Below are 25,850 nucleotides of genomic sequence, written 5' to 3'. Positions count from 1 at the left end.
GTACATGGACAGCTAAATTGAGATGCGAAAGAGGAAAACACAGCAAGTAAAGGGGGGGCGTCTGGATCAACTTTGTGACTTTCACTTCAGTGACCCTTAAAGGTCCCCTATTATACTGTTTTTCATCAATATATTATAGGTCTCAGATATATACAAAACATGTCTCTGAAGTGGTTGGCTCGAAATACCAAACAGATCGTGCATTGTAGCATCCCATAAACCCCTCTGTTTCAGTCCTGAGATAACTCTATCAACTCTATGCGAAGGAGATGTGTTGCACTGCGTGAGGCAAATGGTGGTCACACCAGATACTGACTGGTTTTCGGACCCCCCCCAGACCCCCCCAATAAAGCAAAACTGCATGTTTCAGAGTGGCCTTTTATTGTGGCCAGCCTAAGGCACACCTGTGCAATAATCATGCTGTCTAATCAGCATCTTGATATGCCACACCTGTGAGGTGGGATGGATTATCTCGGCAAAGGAGAAGTGCTCACTATCACAGATTTTTCAGATTTGTGAACAATATTTGAGAGAAATGGTTATTTTGTGTATATAGAAAATGTTTTAGATCTTTGAGTTCATCTCATGAAAAATGGGAGCAAAAACAATAGTGTTGCATTTATATTTTTGTTCAGTGTATATACAGTAAATGGATCAGGACGAAAAGAGTGAACATTTTGTCCTGAAACTTTCAGAATCTCTTAACACAGAGGCGACACATATTTATGTATAAAAGACATACAAACAAGTGGAATTTGCATAATAGGTGACCTTTAAGATTGTACTACAAAGTGGGCATATCAGGGGCATTAACAAACTTGCTCTTTCTTTCATTTTCTTTTACGACCTGTCATTTATTTCTCCTAGCGTTTGAAACCCTTTATGTTTCAAAGCTTCAATCCTGTTTCCTCGTGTTTGTTTGTTCCGAAAAGGATGGCGCATATTTGCTATGCTGAGTGTGTTGCTCTAATAGGGCCTGCTGATATCGTATTCCACCTCTGATGTTGAAAGGGGAAACCATATCCGGTCTATCCGCCTTTCAGATATAGCCTCATTGCCTAAACTGACAAAGGAGACCACCTTTTTATTTCTCCATCCCGCCACAGGTCTCATCGTCACGCTAATTCACACACACTGCTGCATAATGGTAGTCCATGGTGACATTTAACCTGCCGTGACCCATGCTCAATCACAATTCTCTCCAGGCTCGTATGAAAAAAAAGGACTGGCATTGTTGAGAATTTGCAAGTCAATGATGCTTCCCATTATGCTGTTAATTGCCTTTACTAAATAGCAACAGTGATTATTGCTGAGTTAGGCTACTTGGATTAATAACCTGCCAGACACTCAGCTTGGTTTCTGTCCGCTGGACATTGCTGTGACTGGTAATTTATGAACAGAAAACACAACATTCATCACACAGACTGTAATAACAAACGGTGTGTATTTATTGAGAGTAGTTTGCTGCCAACAACAGAGCTGCATCCATTAACACATAATCATTCTCCGCACGCCAAGGATACTTTCACCGAGTGTTTTTTTCATTGGAAACTTAGTTTGAACTTTGAACCCAAGTGCTACCTGCTATTGCTGATGACTGAAAGGGAAAAAAAGCAGATTGATGTTGATCATGATCGGGGACTTTTTCCCTATATAGCATTTTACCACAACTGACTGTTGCTAAGCCTGTCAAATGTTACAAGTGTCAGTTTACAATGACAACAGTGACAAATACATTTTGTTAGTCTTTTCTTTGAAATTGTTTTCCCTGGGATTGGATGGGGGGTAGGCAAAAGTAGGCTTCCAAATGCAGTTCATTTTGCTAGCCTAAATGACAACTGTCAGAGATAGACTTTATTATTTATAACTAGCGAGCTAATTTAGCTTACTTAGCTTCCTAATTTGGATAAAAATGCTGCCCCTGACATGTTTCAAAACAAGAGCTCAGTCAGGGGTCTTAATTGTGTATGATAACTTAACGTGAAATCAAGTCTATGATAATGAAATACTCCTTGCCCTTTGAAAGTAACCCTTAGTTAGCCTACTATAGGAAGAAGCAAGTTAGCCAGGCATGCTAATGTAGCCTTTGAGAGCAGCTGACCTGTAATCCATTACTTGTGCAAATGTTTTACTTATGAGTCTTTGTTAGAGTCCAAGTTTTCTGGGGGGGGGGAAATGTGCCATATTGAGCCAAGTAGTGAGATTGTCTTCTAGTTGGCAATTTTGTTTATGATTCAATTAAACGAGAGAGAAAGAGAGAAAGAAAGTCACTGCATATGGCTCTTCTTATTTGTGACAGATGGATCAAGTCATGAACCAAATTACACAGGCACCACAGAAGCCTGGTAGTAATATTATGCACAGCAGGTTGTGTTTGATATTCAAGGTGGGGCTTGTTTTTCTGAGTCTGTCCTTTCGATCACAAGGTTATGAACTTGACAGTTTAAGGGACAGAGATGGATCGGTTTCTGTTCGGAGTTTGCAGGGGAAAATATGATAACACACTTTCTCTGCCATTTCTGATGCTATTGTGGTCTCCTCACTGAGGCCCCGGCCACACGAGGACGATAACGGTCGTTTCCATCACCGTTTTGTGTCATATAGACCATTCGGCCACACTAGGACGACAGAATACGGCACTAAACGACTACGGTAACGATAACGGGACCCAAGGTGGATAGAACGGCATACACAGCGCTCTGGGGGGTCAAACGGCTCCGTGTGTACGCCCTACGATCATTTTCTGATAATGATGAGGCAATAGCCCCGCCTCTCCCCACCTCTGCTGCTCACCCCTGCGTAAAAGTAAACTGCACCCTGAATTCAGATTATTTATCTTTCTCTCGATATGGACATAAACGCGAGTGAAGTCTAATCTGACAGGACGGAAACACGCAGCTCTGCTCACCTGCAGCTCCTCCCGCTGTGATGCAGCGATGAACGGAGCAAAACACACACTTCAAGTCAGATCATCACCCTTAGCTATTTTAATTACCTCTCAAACTCCCTAAACTAGTTATAAATATGTTTATTTTTACTGTCGATCGGGTCACTCATTACTGGATCAGCTGCTGCATGAGACAGACACTGACGCTGTCAGAAGAGAAGGAGGAAAAAGAGAGTGTATTTTATTATTATATTATATAGAGTCGTTATTCATTTGTTTTAAAACTCAATAAATAACAAAGAAGACCAATTTTATAATTTTGTCCGGAAGATTTAAACTTTAATACACGTTGACTGGCGAAAAACTCTGCCCGGTTCTCTCGGCCCCCACCGCGGAGAATAAACAGAAGGGCAACCATGACAACCATGCTTCTTTGCTGCTTTTGTGGAGGAAGTTACAGTGCCACGTACAGGCTCCTGCATATGTACTGCAGATTCTCCAGCGGTTGGAGCTAAACGGAGCGGTCTCGTGTGGACAGACCAGACAGACAGCTTTTTTGCGTTTGCATTAATCCTATGCGTTTAGCCGTTTTCGTCCTCGTGTGGCCGGGGCCTGAGGCTCACTCACTGTCCTCTTATCTCTCCTACTCTTATCCCTTTCACATTTCTGTGAGGTGTACCGTAACACACTATACATCACACCTCCTTGTTTTTTCCTTGTTTTCTCCTTGGTTTGTCCCTCAGAGGCTTCTGTAACTGACCTTGCTACACAGTCACCATGGCTGCTACCAATGCAGTGCCTCAAGACCTCAGTCATTGGAGATGATCAGTTTAACATTTTAACAGTTTAACATTTCCCTCAAGGGTTGTATTTACTGCTTTGAAGTAGTTTAACTTCGATAAATACTAGGCTGCCTATTTCACTAGCTCGTCCGTGGACCAGCCTGTTGGTCACTGTATATTGAATCTGCATCATAGAAAATAAAAAATGTTTAGCAGCCTGCTTTGTTATATCTGCCTGACGTGATAGTCCAATACTTACTCTCCTTTTAGCTCACCAACAACTACAAAAACAAAATTCCACTATGCTAACAAGCTAGCAAACTGCTGCTTTTTGTTACTGGGGATGCACTGTACAGCTTTTCACAAAAGAAAACTGCTACCGTCTGTGCCTGGAACCAAAATTCACATTTTGAGAACAGAAGGTGTTGACCCAGGTCCCTGGCTTATGCAACAAGAACAGTAAAACAGCACCAGCAGTGAACAATAGAGCATGGTAAACAGCACTCGCATGGCTGAAACCACCTGGAATAGTCAGTGCATAACAATTGTACATTTGTGTAGAACCTGGTTAAAGATGCAGGTTTGTGCCAATTTCTCATTGTTGCAAATTCCCTGCATTTGCTATGTACAATAACAGCCATCCATAAAAACACAAAGTCGTCCCACACGAAGAAGGAGCATAAAAGAGAAACTGGAATATGGTTTGTACACAGCTAAACTAACGTTCTAAGTAGCATTAGAAACACCTGTGCAGTACCGTTGAAGAGTATGGGCTTTGATTCTAGTAATCTGATCAATGACTAATTGACAGCCAGGACGCCAGGTGCATGTAATTAACTGCAATTAACTTGAGTGAAAACAGGTTTTTGTAGAATGAGGGCTGATGCAGGATTTGGATCCACTTGCATCATAACTGTGGTGAGCACTTTATGTTATATAAGTGGAATCTGTTGTCCTGTATCCCCATCTTTATTCGAGGAAATGTAATACAGGAAATACAATGATAATGTTCTTACTAGCACATTTTATTATTGGTCTAAACACTTCATGTTAAATGCATGGCTTCCAAGTACCTTTATCTCTGTTGTTAACTTTCTTCAGTGTGGAGTTATTTTAGGCAGTCACTTGATCAATTAAAAATATATCTCTTTTTATCATGCTATTCTTTGCTTCGTCCTTCATTACTGGCTGGGTGCCAACTTCAAGACGGAGAGGAAACGAGGCTACTCTCTTATGTTCCCTGCTGTCGCTTGTGGTTTGTCTGGGGGGTATTTTCAAGGAGTTGTGGTTGTTTTTGTCTGTTTCTGTGTTTTGTCTCAGGCCCTCCACAGCTTCGCTAATTGGCACTCAGGGAATACACTGGTGTATATATTTGTCTACCTGCCATCTAGAGTTCGCTGAACCCACAGGGGGAAAAAGATACTTTGCTGAAATGTAAGGCTTCTGTTTTTGTGTGGTCATGCACCAGTGCTTTTGAATTCCCTCTCACAAGGGTACACTGACTACTTATTATTTTCTCCTCAGCAGACAGACTATATTAAGTTGTGAGGTAACTTTTAAAAATCCTCCTGTATACATGTAAAGGGGACTAGAACAAGATGGACTTTCTTTCAAATGTACATTTATATGCAAATCTACAGCTTTAAGGTGGACTCATTCTGCCTGAACTACGTTAGACTAAATAGATGGAGAAATATATAATTGAGTATTGATTGCTTTCCATTTGGTTGTAAACTTTTTTTGTGCAAGTAAAAAAAAAAAGTTTTTCCCCCAACATTTTTCTCTTATTTTGTGTTTAATAATGACTGTCCCTGCCACTGACCCCCATTCTGTGTGCTGTGAAATTTGCTCTTTCCTGCCTCATAAATCACCGGAGAATATCAAGGTGCAGTGCGGGTGATGAATGGATGTAGCCTTCTGGTGTTTCTGTTCTACTGATCTCATACACACACAGACACACACGGATACAGTATATGCATGCTTGGTCACACACATCAGAACAATATGCTTGCACACAAAATGAACACAATAATACGATGATGATATCCATCTGTACAGATAAACACATGCTCATACACACACACACACACACACACACACACACACACACACACACACACACACACACACACACACACACTCTGCAGTCTGTGTTGTATCAAACCACACTCTGATGCACTCAATGTGAGAAAGTGAACTAAAAATCTATAAAGTCCTGAGGGGACAACAATTATGTTTCTTAGTACAGCCCACTCTCACACACACAAACTGCATTGTACTGCAATAAAAAATGCTCTTGCAAAGGTTATTTTTTCTACCTCTGTAACACAAACACCTGAATTGGCAGATAAACGTATATATCCTCTAATTATCATTTTCATTCACTATACAGACACACAAGCATGTATTGGTCATTAATATGTTTTGCAGAGAAAGAGCTTGGCTTTTCTCATGCTTATCTCTAAATCTAAAACTCTGTTGTTCACACATTTCATGCCGCGCTGGCACCAAAAGTGTGGACTGATCCAATTGTCTCGGCAAAACAAAGACAGGGAAGCGTGACTTTTTCACATCCTTAAACAATCACAGCAAACAAGAAGTTGAGTGCTAATGGTTGCCTCTTCGAACATACACTTTTAGAGCAGCAAGCAGCAAGTAAATCCAAAATGCTAAGGCTAAAGCCAGCACAGGAGTATATCATAATTATTTATGAAGATGAGTTGGGGGTCTGGCTGTCTGTGTAGGGAATACAGTTTCACATCAATAGGAGATTAAACAGGGTGCCAGACAAAGCACATTATCATTCAGAAGTAAAATTTGAGATGAAATGAATATCACAGTTTTTAAAAATGCTGTGGCAGTATGGCTCGATTGCTTTGCCGGTCACAAAATGTACTACCCAACTGTTAGATTGACTGTGATGAAATGTACTACAAACATTCACACCCTGCTTGGGTCGATTTGCAATATACATGATGGTCCCCTGACTTTTCATCTAGCCCCATCATCAAGTCAGATATTATTTATTATTATTATATTAATTGAGGTTCTTTAGATAAGCCCATAGTGTAACTGCACATATACTTTCATTTGCTATTTACATTTTCTCTTTCCTTTTTTAAATGTGCAATAAAACATCTAAATAGTTTAAGTTTCTCACTCCAAACTAAATGCTGGAAAGGCCAAGATTTGTGGAACGTGCATATGAGAATTATTGTATCTGATTTGGCCCTCAACAGTTGAGATCTGTGCCCAAATCTGTAAACACAAGCTGTCTCAGACGCCAGATGTGCTGTGCAGGTATTTCTGCAGTATGAGGGTCCAAGATAAGAGATGCTTCAAGACGAATGAAACATGGCTGCTTTGGTATTTAATCATGCTCGTGGTTAGCTACTTACCAAAGGCAATAAATGTTTTCAGCACTCCCGTCAGTTGTAATTGAATTCTCTTGACACATACGCTCTGGGGAGTTGAGATAGCATGCAATCAATACTTTATACCACTGCAGTTCTGGGCCAATAGTCTGCCATGTCAGCTCTGCAGCTCTAATACATATCTGGATGAAGCCCAGTGGATTGGGAGGGGAAGATCTTCAGGGATTTTGTATCTCACTAATGGGATTTCTCATGTGAGTGGTGATGGGACGGTGACTCGGCTGCAATTTCATCAGGTCTCATTCTTTTTAAGTAATTGGAGAATATAGCAGGAACATGCTTCTGATTTGGAGCGCAAGCGCATACTCCTTTCCTTCTTAAGATTGGACGGATAGAAACATTTTGGCCATTCAATGTATGGCCATCAGCCCTCTGGGAAATAGTTTGGTGAGACAAAACTTTGTGAAGAAAATTATCAACTGGGCATTTTATCTTTGCTCTAATGTTATCCGTCAATGAGGAAGAAGGATCTTTCAGAAACTGGAAAATCAGTCCTGGCCCAGACAACAGATGTTTCTTCTTTTCAAGAATAATGTTTTGAAAAGTCAGTTTAAAGATCCTTACACACACATAAGGACGATAGATGTCGATAGATGTCTGGCCGTCGATGAGCGTCCTGTCGCCCTACTCAGATTGGTGTGTCCCGCCCCGTCGTGTCTTTTCGGCCGTGCTGCCACTTTCCGCCGCCTGTCGGTAAAAGGCCGTCGGCTAAAGAAATCACTCTGATTGGCTGTTCAGCTTAGCGAATCAGTGCATGAGAAGCGAAACGGAAGTGAGGGACCCAAACAAACTATTAAGAAGGCAAATCTGAGATTTCATTGAACTCCAGCTCTCGACACAGGTTCGGGAAAGCCCCATGAGCTTCTCGTTGTAGAGTGAAAATGGAACGCACACGCTATTTGTTGTTTGTTTATATCACGCAGTCTGTTCTTCTTCTCTCGGTTATCACGCAGTCTGTTTTCCGGTTGTTGCCTCTTTTGAATGACGAATGCACACTACCGCCGCCTGCTGGTAAGGAGAGTTATTGCTACTCATGCATGTGCAGTTCGTATGTGCTCCTTGGCCGTCGGCTGAAGTCTTTGCGGTGTGTTCCAGTGCGATTGTTGGCCAAGACGCAGGAGACGTGAGGCGACACAACAATCGGGTCCGTCGGGACGTGTTCTTTGGTGTCAGTTTGGTGTGTAAGCCCCTTTAGGTGACAAATCTTTCATGAATTTGTCTAGGCTAACGTTAATTTCTATTATACTGTACTATCGTCCCTCAAAGCTGTTAGCACATCAACAAGGTAACTGACCTTCCAGTGTTGTGGTTGATACACCTGATATTCACAGTAGATCTTGCATGAAAAAAAGAGTGGCAAGCTGAGCTGAGCGTTGCTTCAACGTAGACGCTTCCCATTCACTTTGAATGGGGTGACGTCATGCTTTGCCGAACTGCATTGTGGTTCCGTCTCGTCGCTTTGCCTCCGTTGCTCGCTTCGAAAGTTGAGAAAAGTTCAACTTTTCAAGCGTCGTCAAATCATATGCCAGTACAAGCTCTAGCCAATCAAACCGCGTGCTTGGGTGTCCAGGGCGGGAGATTAATGTGATTGGTTGTTGGTCGCACGCCAGACACGCCCACCGGCAAGCTTCAAGGCACGCTGCCGTGTGGACCATGGATGTATAATAAGAACTGGATACAGCGTGGGAGGCAGGGTCTCGTTCTTTTCTATGAGATCTGCTCATTGGCACATGAAGTCAAAATGGCCCAACTTTTGAGAGAGGGAAACGTCACAGATTACCCGTCCTGCCTGGCTGCCAGAGCAGAAGAACCCGTATGTGCTCTCACAGAGCATGCGCCCCTTAAGCCCCGCCCGAGTTTCCACTCTCGGCCTCACTAGCATGAATGGAGAGAGAAAATAAATCTAGATTCGGCTTTTAGTGCATTTTACAACTTTAAGGACCGAATGATTCTAATAAGGGCTATAAAATAGTTAATACTGGGTAGTTTATTTAGTTACAAAAAAATTATCCACCGATTTACAGACGTCTCTTTCCCCATGTTAGTCAATGGGAAAAAGTTGTTTTGGGCCGGGTGACGTCACGGACTGATACGGGAGTTGCCGTTCCGCCGTTTGGACCATAGACTGGTTTGGACACAACGTATGTTGGGGACAGAGTCCGGCGCACTTCCTGGGGGCTTGGTGTGGACGTACCGTAATAAAGTCTAATTATCAATTTGAAATTATTGAATGCGGATGAAGTTTTTAGTTATTTTATTTAAAATATTTAGGCAATTCACTGTGTATGAATTTATCAAAGTTTCAAATGCTTGTATGGAAAATTGCATGACTTCCCAGTACCTTTGAAATGTTCAAGTCTCATTTAAAGTCTTACAGCAATTGTTGTTATATAACAGCATCAGCTGATGAGCTGAGGTTTCAGTGAGATAAGTGAGGAGTTGATGCATCAGTTTACAGAAGGGCACAGGGGGAATCGTTGAAAGCCTTTAATTAAAAGCTAGAACCACCCATGAATGACTTTTTAATGGAGAGAAATGTGTTTCGGCACAGCCATCAGTCTTCCTGTGTTAGGATATTCATCTCTGTTGCTTTCTTCCTCTCTTGTAGTTTGATAGATTATGCTATTGTAGCTTAGAGAATTTAGCAAAAGCTGTCGAATGAGACAAAGCCTTTACACTTCTCTAAGGGAATTAGAAAGATAATATTTCATAAGGCAGTGCAGAAGCAGGAGTTAATGACAGTTTGTGTGTGAAAATAATAATGATGATGAACATATAGAGTGTGAGCTTTATTTTAAGGGCTCTCGCTGAGGTAAAGAATTGTCCATTGTTGTGTCAGCAACATGAGACGGGCGTTGAACTGAAGGCTGTGGCCTGACGCTCGTAATGCGACACTGAGTCATGAAAGGAAAGGAGGAAGTGAGGCGGGGTGGGGACAGCGGACAGAAGGGAGGCAGATGTTTTGTTTCTTTCTTTGTATTTTGTGATGTTACAGCCTAAACTTTATATATTAAAAGATGGATAATTCGTTTTTAATGTGTGTGTTTTAATGTCTACTCTAAGTATTTATAAGGTCATTTTAAATAGCTGGTCATTTCCTAGAGTAAGTACTTGGCGAGAATAGCTCTCCTCTCCGAAAGCATATTTGTACATGCAGTGGTGCAATAACAGTATGTAAGTGATGGAACAATTTCATTATGTGGAGTAACATTTCCCATGACCTCATTCAAATTCAATTTCCAGAAACTGCAAAGAAAAGGATCTTTTCTTCAGCCTAAAAAACAAAGAAATGATTCCGTATTTGACAGCAGGTCCCGGTGTCACATCACAGTTCAGAACACTGTTGTGTTAATGTGTCATTTCCACACCTAATTTAATCTTTACCTTCTCATCACAGACGGATGTCACAACTATTTAACTTCACAGTTTCCTTTATAACTTTAGTGTCACTAATAGAAAACAGTTGTGTTCAAATATTATGGTGATTTTGTTTTAAATCACATAACACCTTGAATATTTTCCTCCCGTTTTCCATGTCTCTCACACACACACACACACACACACGCACACACGCACGCACGCACACACACACACACACACACACACAGACAGACACACACAGTCAGATTGAAGTTTCAGCACCTACTTCAGCAGAGCTCAGATATAGTAAGCATTCTCATTACATTGTAATATTGCTGTATGCTTTAAAAGGAATTGAATGTATGTTGTTATATGTGTATTTAATTATTTTCTTTATTTAGAGTGGTTAAAGGAGTACTTGATTACTAAATATATTCTCCTTAAACCTGCATGTTGACATCGCTCATTTAACGGTCTATCAAGCAGGAAGATTAATGAAGATCATTCTTAATGAACGTTAATGTGCCGGGTGTGTTGCGGTTTCGATGTTGATACTTTCTTTCCATGTCCTCTCCAAAGGACAGGGAATACATGCTGTAGGTGGCTTTGTGGGTTTTACGTTTTCCATGTGCAGATACTGTATGGCATTATATATTGCACCTGATGTAGCAAACGCATGGGTACCCAAGGATATATATTAAAGCTGATTCTACTGTACAGTTCAAATCGTCTGACTTTATGACACAAAGCACACAATATTAAGCTATTACATCATGCTGGACACTGTGCTTGAGAGTCCTTTACAGTTCCCACAACAGTTAGCAGAGTACAACACAAACACATATACACACACACTCAAAAGCTGTTAAATAGAAAAAGAAAACAAACAGTCCAGATATCAAGACTAAGACTGTGTCTCCTCACTGTAAACAGACTCCTTGTACTCCAGCTGCTGTACAGTAGCAGGCACTGTCCGAACAGTTAATGACCCTTTATATCGTATATTTATTGATTAATGTTTATGGTTTGTAAGATCCAACTTTTCCTTCCACTGAAGCTCTTCCTGTGGTTAGCAAATACTATATTTACAAGGCAAAAACCGGATGAATTGCATGATCTATTACGAATTGTTATAACATTTAAAGTTAGTTTAAATAAACAGAATTAGCACAGTGAGGGGGAAAAGGACAGGCCCTTAAGAAGATCACAAAATGTACCAACATTTGCAACACTCTGTATTTGGTGTGAGATGTTATTTAGTTTATATCTATAGAATGTGTGAGCAGATCAATTCCCAGTTAATATTGAAGGTGACAGACTCACACGTATGTAATCCACCTGCACACACTCAGCTAAAAATAGGCATACTTCACTCTGCGCTGCTCAAGTAGTGGCATGCCCTCAGATCTCTCTCCTACTGCCTCCAGCTGCTCGGTATGGTTCATATCAACTTGTGATCATTGATTTGATCCTGTCCAAAAGCAAAGACTTTCACTATGAGTAGAAACCAAGACATCGTGTGAGAGATCTCTCATCTAAAGCTCAGTGTTTTCTGCACAGCCGAATGTAAAAAATATGTACTCGGCTGTTGCCGTAGCAACAGCGTCAAACACAACAGTCGGGATTTTCCTCAAGACAGCAGCGTTTTTGTGTTGTGTATATCAATGCCTTGCTTATCTCCTACTGGGAGTTTCACGTGACGATGACTTCTGTGTAAAAAGTTTACTTGCTGATAAAACACATCCACTCAACTTTTGAGTCATAACACTCAATTAAAAACTAATAAATGATCAAATCCTTGGTAAAGCTTCATCTCTTTGCAGACTTAACTGAGTAAATGAGACTGCAATTTGGAGCTGAGGTTTGCCAAAGAAAATCTCAAAAGTGGTATCGTTTGTTCCAGCAAATCCAAAAAGATGATGATTTTGTGTGTTTTTTAATATTTAAAAAACAAAAGCTGATTATTGTAATCATACCCGTTTTAGTATGCCACTTGCATCGGAAGCTGCTAATAAACTCTCCACAGCTCTGAATGTTTCTTGGCATTAATGAAGATAAGAATAGGTTCGTTAGATACACTGCGATCATAGGGAAAGCACAGAGGCAGACCTACCATTCCTCTGCACAGAATACAACAGAACAAAAGGTTAATAGCACATGATTAAAGTGTGGCCTGATGGCAGTAAGTGTAACTAGGGTAAAGATCAGGCGTGATAAACCCTAACTCTAACCCACTTAAAAATTGAGGAACAGCTTCATAGTCATTTAATTCCTGGAGTGTTCACAAAAAGTACATTTATGGGAACAATATAGCCAGAGGAGTCTATTTTTTATTTCCGCTCTTGGGGAGATAAGGAGTTCTCATTGGGAAATATAGTGTGGATATCTTAGTTATCTATAGGCGCATTCACACTGCGGTGCTTTTCCCACAAAGGTTCATGCAAACTCTTTAGTTCGCATGAACTAAGTTCAGATCGCGTTCACACCGGAAAAAGTCCCTGGGGGTGGATTAGGCAAATGAAGCCGCTGACGTCACTTCTTCTTCTTCTGCTTTGGGTTTACTGGCAGGCCGCAAACCACTTCACGGCGTATACTGCCGCCCAAAGTCCCCGGCCGGGCCCGGAAGTCCCCGGAGTTGGGGACAGGCTTCAGTAGAAGCTGCTGGGAGTCCCAGCAGCTTCTACTGAAGCCTTCCGAGTAAATCGCCAGAACGCCGACACCTCCTCATCTCCACCGCTCCCATGTTTTATTTTGTGTTGCCATAAGTTAGTCTCTCTGCGTTTCTGCGCTATGCTAATGCTAATAATGCTAATGCGAGGATAATAAAATGGCGGCTTCACAAAACTTTTTGGGAGTTTTACAGGGCGTGGTTTGCAATCCGCCAGCCAATCAGAAATATAGCTCTTTTCTCACAAAAGAGCCGAAGTCCCTGCTAGGGGTAAAAAGGTTCGCATGAACTAATTTTAGAACCGGCTCTTTTTGGTGTGAACGCGATCATGAACTAAGTTCGCATGAACCTTTGTGGGAAAAGTACCGCAGTGTGAATGCGCCTCTTGACGTTAAAAAAAGAAGCTATGCGGTCCGTTTTAAGTTGGAATAGGCCTTTTGCGTCATTGGCAAAATCTGTGATAGATGACTAAGATGATGCTTTGTATGAAAGCATTCTGCAGAGCTAGAATAATAGAATGTCTCCTTCACTTCACTCTTTAGTGTCTAGTTGTTTTTCTGCAGGGAAGCATAAGGTCTCAGCGCTAAGAGATGGAGTGCTCTTCAACATTCAATCAAAGCTGCCCCTGGTGTAGTATTACAGTCAAGTCTGCATTTAGGAAGTGACTGAGTAGGTGTTTGTATGTAGTCACACATCAAGATTGGAAATTCTTCTTTTCCAGTCAGGCAGAGCTGCAGTAAACAACACACTCTCACTCCCTAAGCGTCCAATAGCGACGTTTGGTCAGTGTCCGTGGCGTCCTTCAGCGTCATAAAGGGACGCAAATAGCTTTCAACTGATTGCAATGTATTCCCATCTGCGTCGGGATTTGACACTCATGGAAGCACGGCATTTGTTTGTGCCGGCTGCCCTTAAAGGTAATGTGAGCGTCCATTCCCATTGGATAACGGAGAATTGTACACCCGGATGTAAGTATTCCTCTTACTGTCGATTGATTTTACAGTGATATCTGCACTACTCATCGACTAAAAAACACCAGATTATCCTTGTTAATTACACAACATTGATTGGCTTAAATTGTGTGCAATGCTTTTCTATTTTTCCCCTTCGATTCGGAGAAACAAATATTTGTTCTGAGTAAAGGATGGCAGAAGACACTACACTACCCAGAATCCCCAGCTATCGTTTGGACTACACCATGTGCTCTGTTTGACAAACCCCGTTTTTTTCACCATTCATTCCGATGGCTGGCATCTATGTCACATGATCTTCAAATTTCTCCCTGCAGAAAAAGAAAACATGGCCGAACTTCGTTTTATTCTCGGTGGAAAATGCCTATTTTAAAGTTAGTTTGGCCATTAAAATGCGTTTTGATGTCATTTGATGCGAGAAATATGAGTTGTTATTTCAGATTATGTGTGCAGTGGATGTACATGATCTTTAGTTTGCTAGTTATTATGAAGATTACTTCAGGAAATCGCGACGTTTTCATTGTTACCAAGGTGGTTGCTAGGGACGCTGCTATCGATATTATTTCTGTTATGTTGTGTAACTGTTTAATGGTGTTATCTTTATTGCTACCCCCTTCCCCGTCAACGTATAGTGTTGGTCCACAGCGCAAACATATTAACAAAATCCGCATCTAAAGATAGCCTACGTTATTTTCCCCTGTGCAATTCCAGTCTCACATCTCACAGCACATCGTCATTAACAAATACCGGAAACAGACCGAAAATATTAAAAAAAAAAATAATAATACTTTATTCCGAGTGTGCTTGCTTTTCTCTTTGAAAGTCATCACATAACGGCATTGTAATACACGGTTCGGCTGCATTACATATTATATATCTGCCGTAGTTCTGTATTTATAGAGCCCTGATGAGAAGACCTCTAGACAAACATGAGGAACTGAAAACGTGACGTGGATCATAAATATATCAGCCATTAAACAACATCTTACATTTCTTTTCACACAATACGTCTCCTTGCAGTATCAACACTAATTCGGCTCACTTTTATATTTGATCCAATTGGTAGATAGGCTGTATTTACACCATAAAGGTGCACAGCTGATATAAAGGGACACCTGGTGGTTAAAGCATGTTATTGAATTTAATTATTTTTATTATTAGATATTAATACGATCCCTATAAAGTATATTCATTACTCGTTATTCTCTACTAATAGTTAATTAAACACTGTATATAATGACTATTTTGCACATCCCTTTCAAGATTTCAAGATTTTCTAAGGTTTATTGACATATCATATAGGCCTACACAACTGTGGTGTAGTTCTGCACTGAATGAAAAACTTGGGTTGCAGGTTCCTCAATAGTGCATTATAAGACATCTATCAATATTTGTGCATACCTCCAGCAATGTTAACTATGTTGCACTTATTTTAACTGATATTATACATAATGTATTATACTCTTATAAGATGTATGTAGATATTTCATCTCCAGCCTTGTCAGGTATTGAACAATCAATAAATAAAGAACACAGAATTGTTGAATATAAAACACAGAATTTGTGTGATTATACTAAATGATTTTCAAATAAACTGCATATTTAACTGTTACACATGCTGATGTAACGCAAATGTTCCAACTTGGGATCAATAAAGTATATCTTATCTTAAGCTGATCGATGGCTACTGCCATATTTGCAAAATGTGCCTCTGAACCTTGACAAGTGCATGTTTCAGGCTTATCAATTAATGTAATGTAATGTTATCACAGGGGTCACAAACATAAGACTAAATAAAGCTCTTCTGACCTTAGCTGGCATGTGGGTATATATATTAATACTGCCCATAATGGGCACAAGCAATTTTCACCCATTTATTAATTATATGTTTTAAATGTGAGTGTTTCCTGTCCCCTAAACCTCCAGGGATGTACACAGTTTAATACTGGCAACTTCTTATTATGGGGAATACGAAAACGTCTTTAAAACTACAACTCCCAGTAGAGACGTGCCATAGAGAACATGTTGCGAAACAGAATAGCCAGCATGTGTAGTTCTGGGGACGGGGTGGGGGAGGGGGGACGCGGTGGACCCGTTCAAATCCAGTTTTGGACAGTCTGCCGTGGTTCCATCCCATTTCAAGTGCTGTTCGAGAATCGGCTTCACCCTCGGAGCACACTCTCCAATCACAGAGCTTGAGGACTATCACGGGGTTTGTCAAACAGAGCACATGGTGTAGTCCAAACGATAGCTGGGGATTCTGGGTAGTGTAGTGTCTTCTGCCATCCTTTACTCAGAACAAATATGTGTTTCTCCGAATCGAAGGGGAAAAATACAAAAGCATTGCACACAATTTAAGCCAATCAATGTTGTGTAATTAACAAGGATAATCTGGTGTTTTTTAGTCGATGAGTAGTGCAGATATCACTGTAAAATCAATCGACAGTAAGAGGAATACTTACATCCGGGTGTACAATTCTCCGTTATCCAATGGGAATGGACGCTCACATTACCTTTAAGGGCAGCCGACACAAACGAATGCCGTGCTTCCATGAGCGTCAAATCCCGACGCAGATGGGAATACATTGCAATCAGTTGAAAGCTATTTGCGTCCCTTTATGATGCTGAAGGAGCCTAGGAGCGTCACAATTGGACGCCACGGACACTGACCAAACGTCGCTATTGGACGCTTAGGGAGTGAGAGTGTGTTGCAGTAAAACAAGAGCTTGATTAAATACATTAGTGGCATTCAGGAGCTATTATTCTTTAAAGCAATCCCTTTTCTGCAGAACACTATAGCTTTAACTTTGCTCGAATTTAAAACCATAATAAGCTAGACCTTTCTCAGGATTTGACATTTGAAATTCACTTTCATCGCAGCAAAATGATATTCCACTGTAGCTTGTCTAAACATGTTACACACACACTCGCTCTATCAATCAATCAATCAATGTTTATTTATATAGCCCAATATCACAAATGTTACATTTGTCTCAGTGGTCTTCACAGTGTGTACAGAATATCAGTATAACAATACGACACCCTCTGTCCTTAGACCCTCACATCGTACAAGGAAAAACTTCCGAAGAAAACCCAGTTTAAAGGGAAAAATGGGAGAAACCTCAGGGAGAGCAACAGAGGAGGGATCCCTCTCCCAGGACGGACAGACGTGCAATAGATGCCGTGTGTAAATTGAAAAGATAATACATTTGCAACATAGGTAGTCCAAATGTTTGGAAATGCATGTGTGTATAATAGGAAGATGAATCCACGAGGATATCCATCCAGGACCGATGATCCAGGACCACAGCCACGACTCGCGATCCAGGACACAGGACCGCAGGATCATCCATGACTCCGGATCCCAGCGTATATAGACACCAAAAAGAAAGACATTTGGGGAAGCTGGGTTAATCGGAACATGAGAGTAAACAGGTATAGACAGAGAGAAGGAAGAAGTAAGATGTCCCCCGACAAACTAAGCCTATATCAGCAAAACTAGGGGCTGAATCTAATCAGCCCTAACTATAAGCTTTATCAAAAAGGAAGGTCTTAAGCGCACTCTTAAAAACGGATAGGGTGTCTGCCGCCCGAACACAAACTGGAAGCTGATTCCACAAATGTGGAGCTTGATAAGAAAAGGCTCTGGCTCCCATTGTACTTTTAAATATTCTAGGAACAACCAACAACCCTGCATTCTTGGAAAGCAATGCCCTAGTAGGACAGTAGGGTATAATGAGTTCTTTAAGGTAAGATGGTGCCTGCCCATTAAGGGCTTTGTAGGCGAGAAGAAGAATTTTAAATTCTATCCTGTGTTCTATAGGGAGCCAGTGTAAGGCAGCCAGAACAGGAGTAATGTGGTCCCTTTTCCTAACTCTGGTTAGTACACGAGCCGCAGCATTTTGAATCAGCTGAAGCGACTTGACTGACTTCTTGGTACTCCCTGATAATAAAGAGTTACAATAATCCAGCCTAGAAGTAACAAATGCATGGACTAGTTTCTCTGCATCGTTTTGAGGCAAGATATGCCTGATTTTTGTAATGTTACGTAGATGGAAGTAGGCGGTCCTTGAAATTGATTTTATGTGGGCGTTAAAGGATAAATCCTGATCAAATATAACACCAATATTCCTTACAGTCTCACTGGAGGCCAAATTAATGCCATCCATAGTTAGTATATCTTTAGATAATTTGTTTCGTAGATTCTTCGGGCCAAGTACAATAACTTCAGTTTTGGTCGTGTTTAACATCAAAAAGTTTAAGGTCATCCACGTTTTTAAGTCCTTAAGGCAGTCTTGAATTTTATTTAGATGATTAATTTCATCAGGCTTGATTGATAAATATAGTTGAGTATCATCCACATAACAATGAAAGTTTACAGAATGATTCCTTATAATATTGCCTAACGGAAGCATATATAATGTGAACAGAATAGGTCCGAGCACTGAGCCCTGTGGCACTCCATGGCTAACTTTGGTTTGCGTGGAAGATTCATCGTTAACACGTACAAACTGAGAGCGTTCAGATAGATAGGACCTAAACCAGCTTAAAGCAGTTCCCTGTATGCCAACTAAGTGCTCTAGTCTTTGCAATAGGATATCATGGTCGATAGTATCAAATGCAGCACTGAGATCGAGCAAAACAAGAATAGAGACAAGTCCCTTGTCTGAGGCTATTAGAATGTCATTTGTGACTTTAACCAGAGCTGTCTCTGTGCTATGATGTGTTCTAAAGCCAGACTGAAAATCTTCAAATAAATCATTGTTTTTTAAGTAATCACACAACTGTTTTGTGACCGCTTTCTCAAGAATTTTTGAGAGGAACGGAAGGTTAGAAATAGGGCTATAGTTGGCTAAAACCTCTGGATCGAGGTTGTGCTTTTTAAGAAGCGGTTTTATCACTGCTACTTTGAATGATTGTGGAACATAGCCTGATAATAAAGACATATTCATAATATTTAATAATATTATGAATATTATACAGTATACTCTACACATGTAAAGGGACAAATACATTACTCTGTGTAAAATATATACATTTTGATAGCCTCTTTGAGGAAATGGAGCTGCTTTATATTCATAACACTACTCACACAAAAGGTCAAGGTTGAATCTCATTCCTTTTTGGATTTTCAAAGATGATTGATACTTTTCCAAATGTGAGGTGGAAAAATATTCAAATGGTCTTCACTGTGCTATAGAAAGAAAAGGGTTATATCTAACACATTATGGTACTTTAAAAATATCTATGGGGTTAAATTAATCATTTTATGTCACATATTCTATAAAGTTTAGGGAATAAACTAACAATCTTCACACTTGGATTACACTGTGGATGTTACATCATCAAAGCTAATGGTATAACAACATATTAAAACTTTTGTGAATAAATGACTAGATTAGACTATAATTTTCTTTTAAATAGGGACGGGTTTTGTGTCTTGTGAAATAATGTTGCTGTATCTCAGAGGTCTGCTTTGAAATGCTCAATTATGTCTAATGGGTTATTGCATATTAATGAAGACCTTAACACAACTGATTGTGATGTATTGTTTGTTTGTTATTTCACAGTTCTGCTGCACAACGCTATCCCTTTCGTTGGATTTGGATTCCTGGATAACTGCATTATGATTGTAGCTGTAAGTGTGTCCGCTTCATGGAGTTCACTGCGAATACACATTCACTCGGTGTGAAGAGATGGATTTCCACTGAATCTGCGCTTGAATAATATATTGTATGTGTATGTATTTATGATACTGTAGGAAGCTTTGAAGGAAGCATCAAGGCAAAAAGGAGAAATCTCTTTATTTTATGCTAATGTATTTATAGCTCAGTATATTTCCTGTTTTTCTATCAGTCATGTTTGGCGCTCTGTCTCTCATCTCCAGTCCTTCCATTTCTCATTTCATCTGAAACTATTTTTAGCAGTGTGTCTGCCACAAGCATACCCACCTCTTATTAAGTCTTTGTAAAGTTGTTTAAATAATGAAATCTAACCACAGTGGAACAATGTGATCCTGCTCAGGAAATTAAAATATAATATTCTTCAGCTTCCTTTTAATGTGTGCTTTCACAGCCGGGTTATTTTCCAACCCAGAGATGTTCAATTATTTTGGAGGCATCTACAGGGAAATGAACAGACCAACTGAGATATATATACAAGGGAAAAAACAATAAAGAATATCTTACATTTACAGTAATGACATGGAATAACTTTGCCAAAAAGATAAAGAAAGATTGTGTTGGCACCAAATATTTATCTGCCTGTACTTTTTTAAATCCGTACTTTTTTGATAAACTACTATACCCTAGATCTTTGGTTGATTTACGTTTTGTATTATCCACTAAAACCAGGAAACTGAGGGACTGACATTTTAGAAAATATCTTTAAAAGCTTTGTAGTCCAGAATAACCTTTTGTTATGATGCACAGGAGACACCAAGTCAGCCTCCGTTAAATAATTCATTGTTGTATTCCTCTCTGAATGTCATGGAGAAAAAATATACAAATACAATATATTCCATTCTATAACTCATACATAAGCTTCCACTGATTGTTTGTATTATAAAATGATAAAAATAAATTGAACATTTTAAAATCATACAAATGAACCATAACGAGTGTGTTTGTGTTTGTTTGTTCCTCCCAGGGAACACATATTGAGTTATCCATCGGAGTGATCCTCGGCATTTCAACTATGGCAGGTAAGGGAATCTCAGGACCTTTATCCAGCTATATTTTTTTAAGGAAAATGTATATTTGTAATACCAATGAGAGAGTCCATTAGGCTGTTAAAAGAGGAAGAGAGATGTTTTTGTTGTTGTTTTCTATTGGATGGTTTTCATTTTTGTGGGACAAAGAGGCAGTGTTTTATCCACAATGTTGTACTTGTATTGATTCTGTAGCTTTTAGAAATGTACTGAATTTTATTTAGTTTGATGTCCTTGAGTCAGTAAATGGTTTCATAATATAAACGTCTGAACGATATCTGCACTGACAAAAGAGAAATGTCCATGATGTTGCTGCAAATCAAACTGGTCTCTTTCCAAACACAGCTATTAATAAAGAATTACATTACATTTCTGTTATGACAGATTTTAACATGATTTCCTTACTTCCAAACTTATGATTTAATTGCTCACTTAATAGCCACTTCTGGGAGGAGAAGAATCTTGAAATAAATGTATATTTGACACAAACTATTACCTCAGACTTGAGTTCAGACATACTTTTTCTCGGCACAGACTTCAAGTTGAAATCTTCATCTACTTCCAAATTAGAGTGCTGGTATGCCAAATCATATTGGACTCCCAACTCTTTAAAACAGAAATAGAAGAAGGTATTTTCAATTTCAGTGTCGGCAGAATTCCCATTCTCATAATGAAGCTTTAATGATAAAGTCACAATTGAAACCTTGCTGTGACACTAATTCAAAAAGATAACATTAGAGAAAGAAATAGGAATGAGAGAGAGGCTGCCCTAGATAATGATTATTTCATGACTATAATAAGACAAGCAGAATGTGTTAATATCCACTTTACGTTTGCATTGTAATGTTATCCCATGTTCCCTTTCAGCGTATGTGACAGACACTCTGGTTACGTCATATTACACTGCATGTGAATGTGGACGGGAGCTTTAAATAGAGGAGCACAGTGAAGCTAGTGAAGCAAAGTAAAAACAACCATTATAAATAATTGCTTAGTATTTCAACCCTTCTGCATATCCTATATCCGCAATCAACACCATCACTGTCAGTAAGCATCAGAATGAATGATGGGACTAGTTTTGGGGACACACTCTTTTATTTGTCCCTGCTCCAGCTCAGTCTCTTTACTGTGTTGTTGTCTATGGTTTATAGAAGTTTAAAGGGAGCTGACATTCCCACTTCTAAGTCTTGTCTTTCCTCTTCTGACTCTTTGTTGCTGCTTGTGTGCTTTTATTTTACCTCAAGCTGTCAAAGACCAAATGTACTCAGTATACTGAAAGTGGAACTACGTTGGTCCACAACTTGGGACATAGTATTTCTACAAAAACGCCTCTGAAATTGTAGGATCCCTATGTTTTTTTTCACCATTCATTTCCAAAAGCTGGCGTCTATGTCACGTGATCTTCAAATTTCTCTCCGCATAAAAAAAAAACATGGCCGACCTTTGTTTTATTCTCGGTGGAAAATGCCTATTTTAAGGTTAGTTTGGCCATTAAAATGTGTTTTGATGTCATTTGATGCAAGAAATATGAGTTGTTATTTCAGATTTTTAGTTTTCTAGTTATTACGAAGATTACTTCAGGAAATTGTGTACTGTACACACAACGTGTTCATTGTTACCAAGGTGGTTGCTAGGGACGCTGCTATCGATATTATTTCTGTTATGTTGTGTAACTGTTTAATGGTGTTATCTTTATTGCTACCCCCTTCCCCGTCAAAGTATAGTGTTGGTCCACAGCACAAACTTATTAGTTTAACAAAATCCGCATCTAAAATTGTGACATAGATATGTTATTTTCCCCTGTGCAATTCTCCAACCCAGTCTCACATCTCACATCACATCGTCATAAGCAATACCGGAAACAGACGTAGGCAAGATCCTCAGCTCGGTGATTGGATAGTTTATCCGCAATGCACGTTGGGAGATGGTGTTCATGCGATGTGAAATCCGAAAACATAAAAATAATACTTTATTCCGAGTGTGCTTGCTTTTCTCTTTGAAAGTCATCACATAACGGCATTGTAATACACAGTTCGGCTGCATTAAATATTACATATCTGCCATAGTTCTCTATTTATAGAGCCCTGCTGAGAAGACTTCTAGACAAACAGGAAGAACTGCCGCCAAAATTGAAAACGTGATGTGGATGTCAAGTCCTTCAGGTTTTTGGCCTGTACCAGTGATTTAGCCTGACTTGATAGGCTAGAGGGCAACAGAGGACGCTTTGGACAACTCAAATTCGTTCTTTTTGTCTTTATTTATCAAGACAGCTCCAAGAATTGATCAGGTTGAAAACCTTCAAAACACAAAGGACAAACAAAAGTTAGCTCACATGCTACACAAATTACAAACATTTTGCAGGTCTCACTGCATTCTCAATAATACCAATAATAGCACCACAAACTATGTTTTAATTAAAAAGGATAAATTGTTACTTTAAAACCACATCATTAACTTAAATGAATTAATAAGAGTGTTTATCTCCACTTGGAAACAAGCACCAGAGAAAACCTCATCTGAACACCTGCGCCGTCTAAATTACACAGAAAACAAACGGAGCACAGGCAGACCGCGCTGCGTAAAAAACACAGCTGATTGCACAACAGCACTCTCGCAAAGTGCGGCACCAGATCAAGTACATAAACACAATAAACATACCAACGGCGTCTCCGGAGCCTCACACACACTGTGTGTGATGGCTTTGAGAACAAGAGACCGGCCATCACAAACTACACCCCTTTTGTAGCTGTGTTGCCGGAAGCGGCATTCATATCTTTTCTACAGCTCGCTTCTGAAAAGTAGCCCATGCTATCAAAAATAAACAAATACCCTCTCCTGGTATTGAACAATACTATAATAATAATAATAATAATAATACTCTAAATGAAAACACATAATTATTTATTAGTCCGTTTTTCACAGATATTATATATTGACTTTCGTCTCGACAGTGGATCATAAATATACGAATGAAAAACTTGGGTCGCAGGTTCCTCAACAGTGCATTACAAGACATCTGTCAATATGTGTATACCTCCAGCAATGTTAACTATGTTGAAGTACTTATTTTAACTGATATTATACATATGTATTATACTCTTATAAGATGTATGTAGATAGTATAAGAAATGTGCAGAATATGACAGTTTAATGGTGGACACATATTGATAGATGTCTTGTAATGCACTGTTGAGGAACCTGCGACCCAAGTTTTTCATTCATTGCATAACTACACCGTAGTTGTGTATATGATATGTCAATAAACCTTAGAACATCTTGAAATCTTGAAAGGGATGTGCAAAATAGTCATTATATAAAGTCTTTAATTAACTATTGGTAGAGAATAATGAGTAATGAATATACTTTATAGGGATCCTATTAATATCTAATAATAAAAATAATAAAATTCAATAAAAAATATATAAAATATATTTTAAGATCATGTTTAATCATCTGATTTGTCTGTACATTGCTGTTTTAGTCTGTGTTCTTCTAATTAGTGTCTACAGTGTGTGCCTATTGAGCTGTTTAGAGTCATGTGGGACAAAACCCGATCATGCCCCTCCCTCTCACTGTCTAAGACTGGTGAATGTAAAAACTATAGGTTACTTACGTAACCCCAGTTCTCAGAGTAACATGAAGTGAGATGTCTCACTATGGGATGCGCCTCATCGCGGAACAAACAGAAGCATCAATCTCATTACGCCAATCCTGATTGGCTGGTGATCTTGGCGTCAGGGGAAATCACCCCCTATAAGTAGCTTGCGCCACAACGCATGCGTCATTAAAAATAAGCACCTCTTCTCGCTTCACCATAGCAAGGAGGGCCGTCTGGTGAGACATCTCACTTAATGTTACTCTGAGCCCTGGGGTTACGTAAGTAACCTAAAGTTCTCATTCATAACACTCCGTTCGATGTCTCGCTATGGGATATTGTAGCTCCCGTATTGCCAGACGAGCTTATCTCGAAAATCACAGATCAACCAGAATTTAACAGGTAGAGTCCCGACTCAACAAGGTGCCCAGCACTGCTCGGGCCACGCTTGGAGCGGAGACGTCTAGCCTGTAAAAGCGGACAAAAGTCAGCGACGAGGAAGCTCGCCGCTGCACAGATGTCTTGGATGGAAACACCCTTGAACAAAGCCCAGGATGTAGCCAGGCCCCGAGTCGAGTGAGCCCGCAGACCCGAAGGTGCTTGCAAATTCTGACTCGTATAGGCCAAAGCAATTGCCTCCACAATCCAGTGGGAGAGCCGTTGCTTAGTAACAGGCTTACCCTTGTGAGGGTTAGCCCAGGACACGAAGAGTTGGTAATTAAGACGAAGCTCTTTTGATCTGTCCATATATGTGTGTAAAACCCGGACTGGACACAACAGATCCTGCTGCTGCTCCCCGGAGGAAACCAGCGGCGGAGGAAATGCCTCAATGTCAATTGGGGTACACGAACCAACCACCTTTGGTGTAAAGGCAGGGTTGGGTTTCAACAACACTCTCGTTTGCCCTGGGGCGAACTGAGTGCATGAGGGATGTACAGACAGTGCATGAATACCGCTGACCCGCTTGGCGGATGCCAGGGCCAGTAACAGCACTGTCTTGAGTGACAGATGTTTCATGTCAGCTCCTTCCAGGGGTTCAAATGGGGTCATTTTGAGCCCATTTAAAACCACTGCCAGGTCCCATAAGGGCACCAGCGACCTGGAGACAGGGAGGAGCCTACGAGCTCCCTTCATAAAACGGCAAACCAAAGGATGTTGGCTAGCCGTCTTACCCTCAAAGCCCAGCCCCCAGAAAGCTCTGTGTTTATCGATCAAGTCCTGTAGAAATGATAAAATCACCCCGACAGGACATTGAAAAGAGATGTGTCCTTGTGGCCAGAGTTGGGGGTAACAGAGCCAGGGGTGGGAACGCGTACAGAGGACCCGGAGGTCAATCGTGTACGAGTGCGTCCCCGCCTAACAGTGCGTTTAAATCGTGCATTAAAGAGAACAGCTGTCATTGAGCATTTTTTCTTTATGCGAACAGATTTAACGCGGCTCCGCT

The 25,850-nt window shown here is 40.2% G+C and overlaps 1 protein-coding gene across 2 annotated transcripts in view; it reads left to right on the top strand.

Moving 5' to 3' along the window:
- The window catches only part of LOC117460311 (transmembrane protein 65-like), an 81,690-nt gene that overhangs the window by 9,309 nt on the left and 46,531 nt on the right, over positions 1-25,850 (top strand). For both annotated transcript variants that reach the window (XM_071206145.1, XM_071206146.1), the window contains exons 3-5: positions 10,727-10,769; positions 19,673-19,740; positions 20,751-20,805. In XM_071206145.1, coding sequence (XP_071062246.1) covers positions 10,727-10,769; positions 19,673-19,740; positions 20,751-20,805 — 166 coding nt within the window. The remainder of the gene's footprint in view (positions 1-10,726; positions 10,770-19,672; positions 19,741-20,750; positions 20,806-25,850) is intronic.

Source organism: Pseudochaenichthys georgianus, chromosome 16 (assembly GCF_902827115.2).
Source record: "Pseudochaenichthys georgianus chromosome 16, fPseGeo1.2, whole genome shotgun sequence".
Taxonomy (NCBI): Eukaryota; Metazoa; Chordata; class Actinopteri; order Perciformes; family Channichthyidae; genus Pseudochaenichthys; species Pseudochaenichthys georgianus.
Note: the sequence above shows the minus strand (reverse complement) of the source record. Positions and strands in the feature narration are given on the sequence as shown.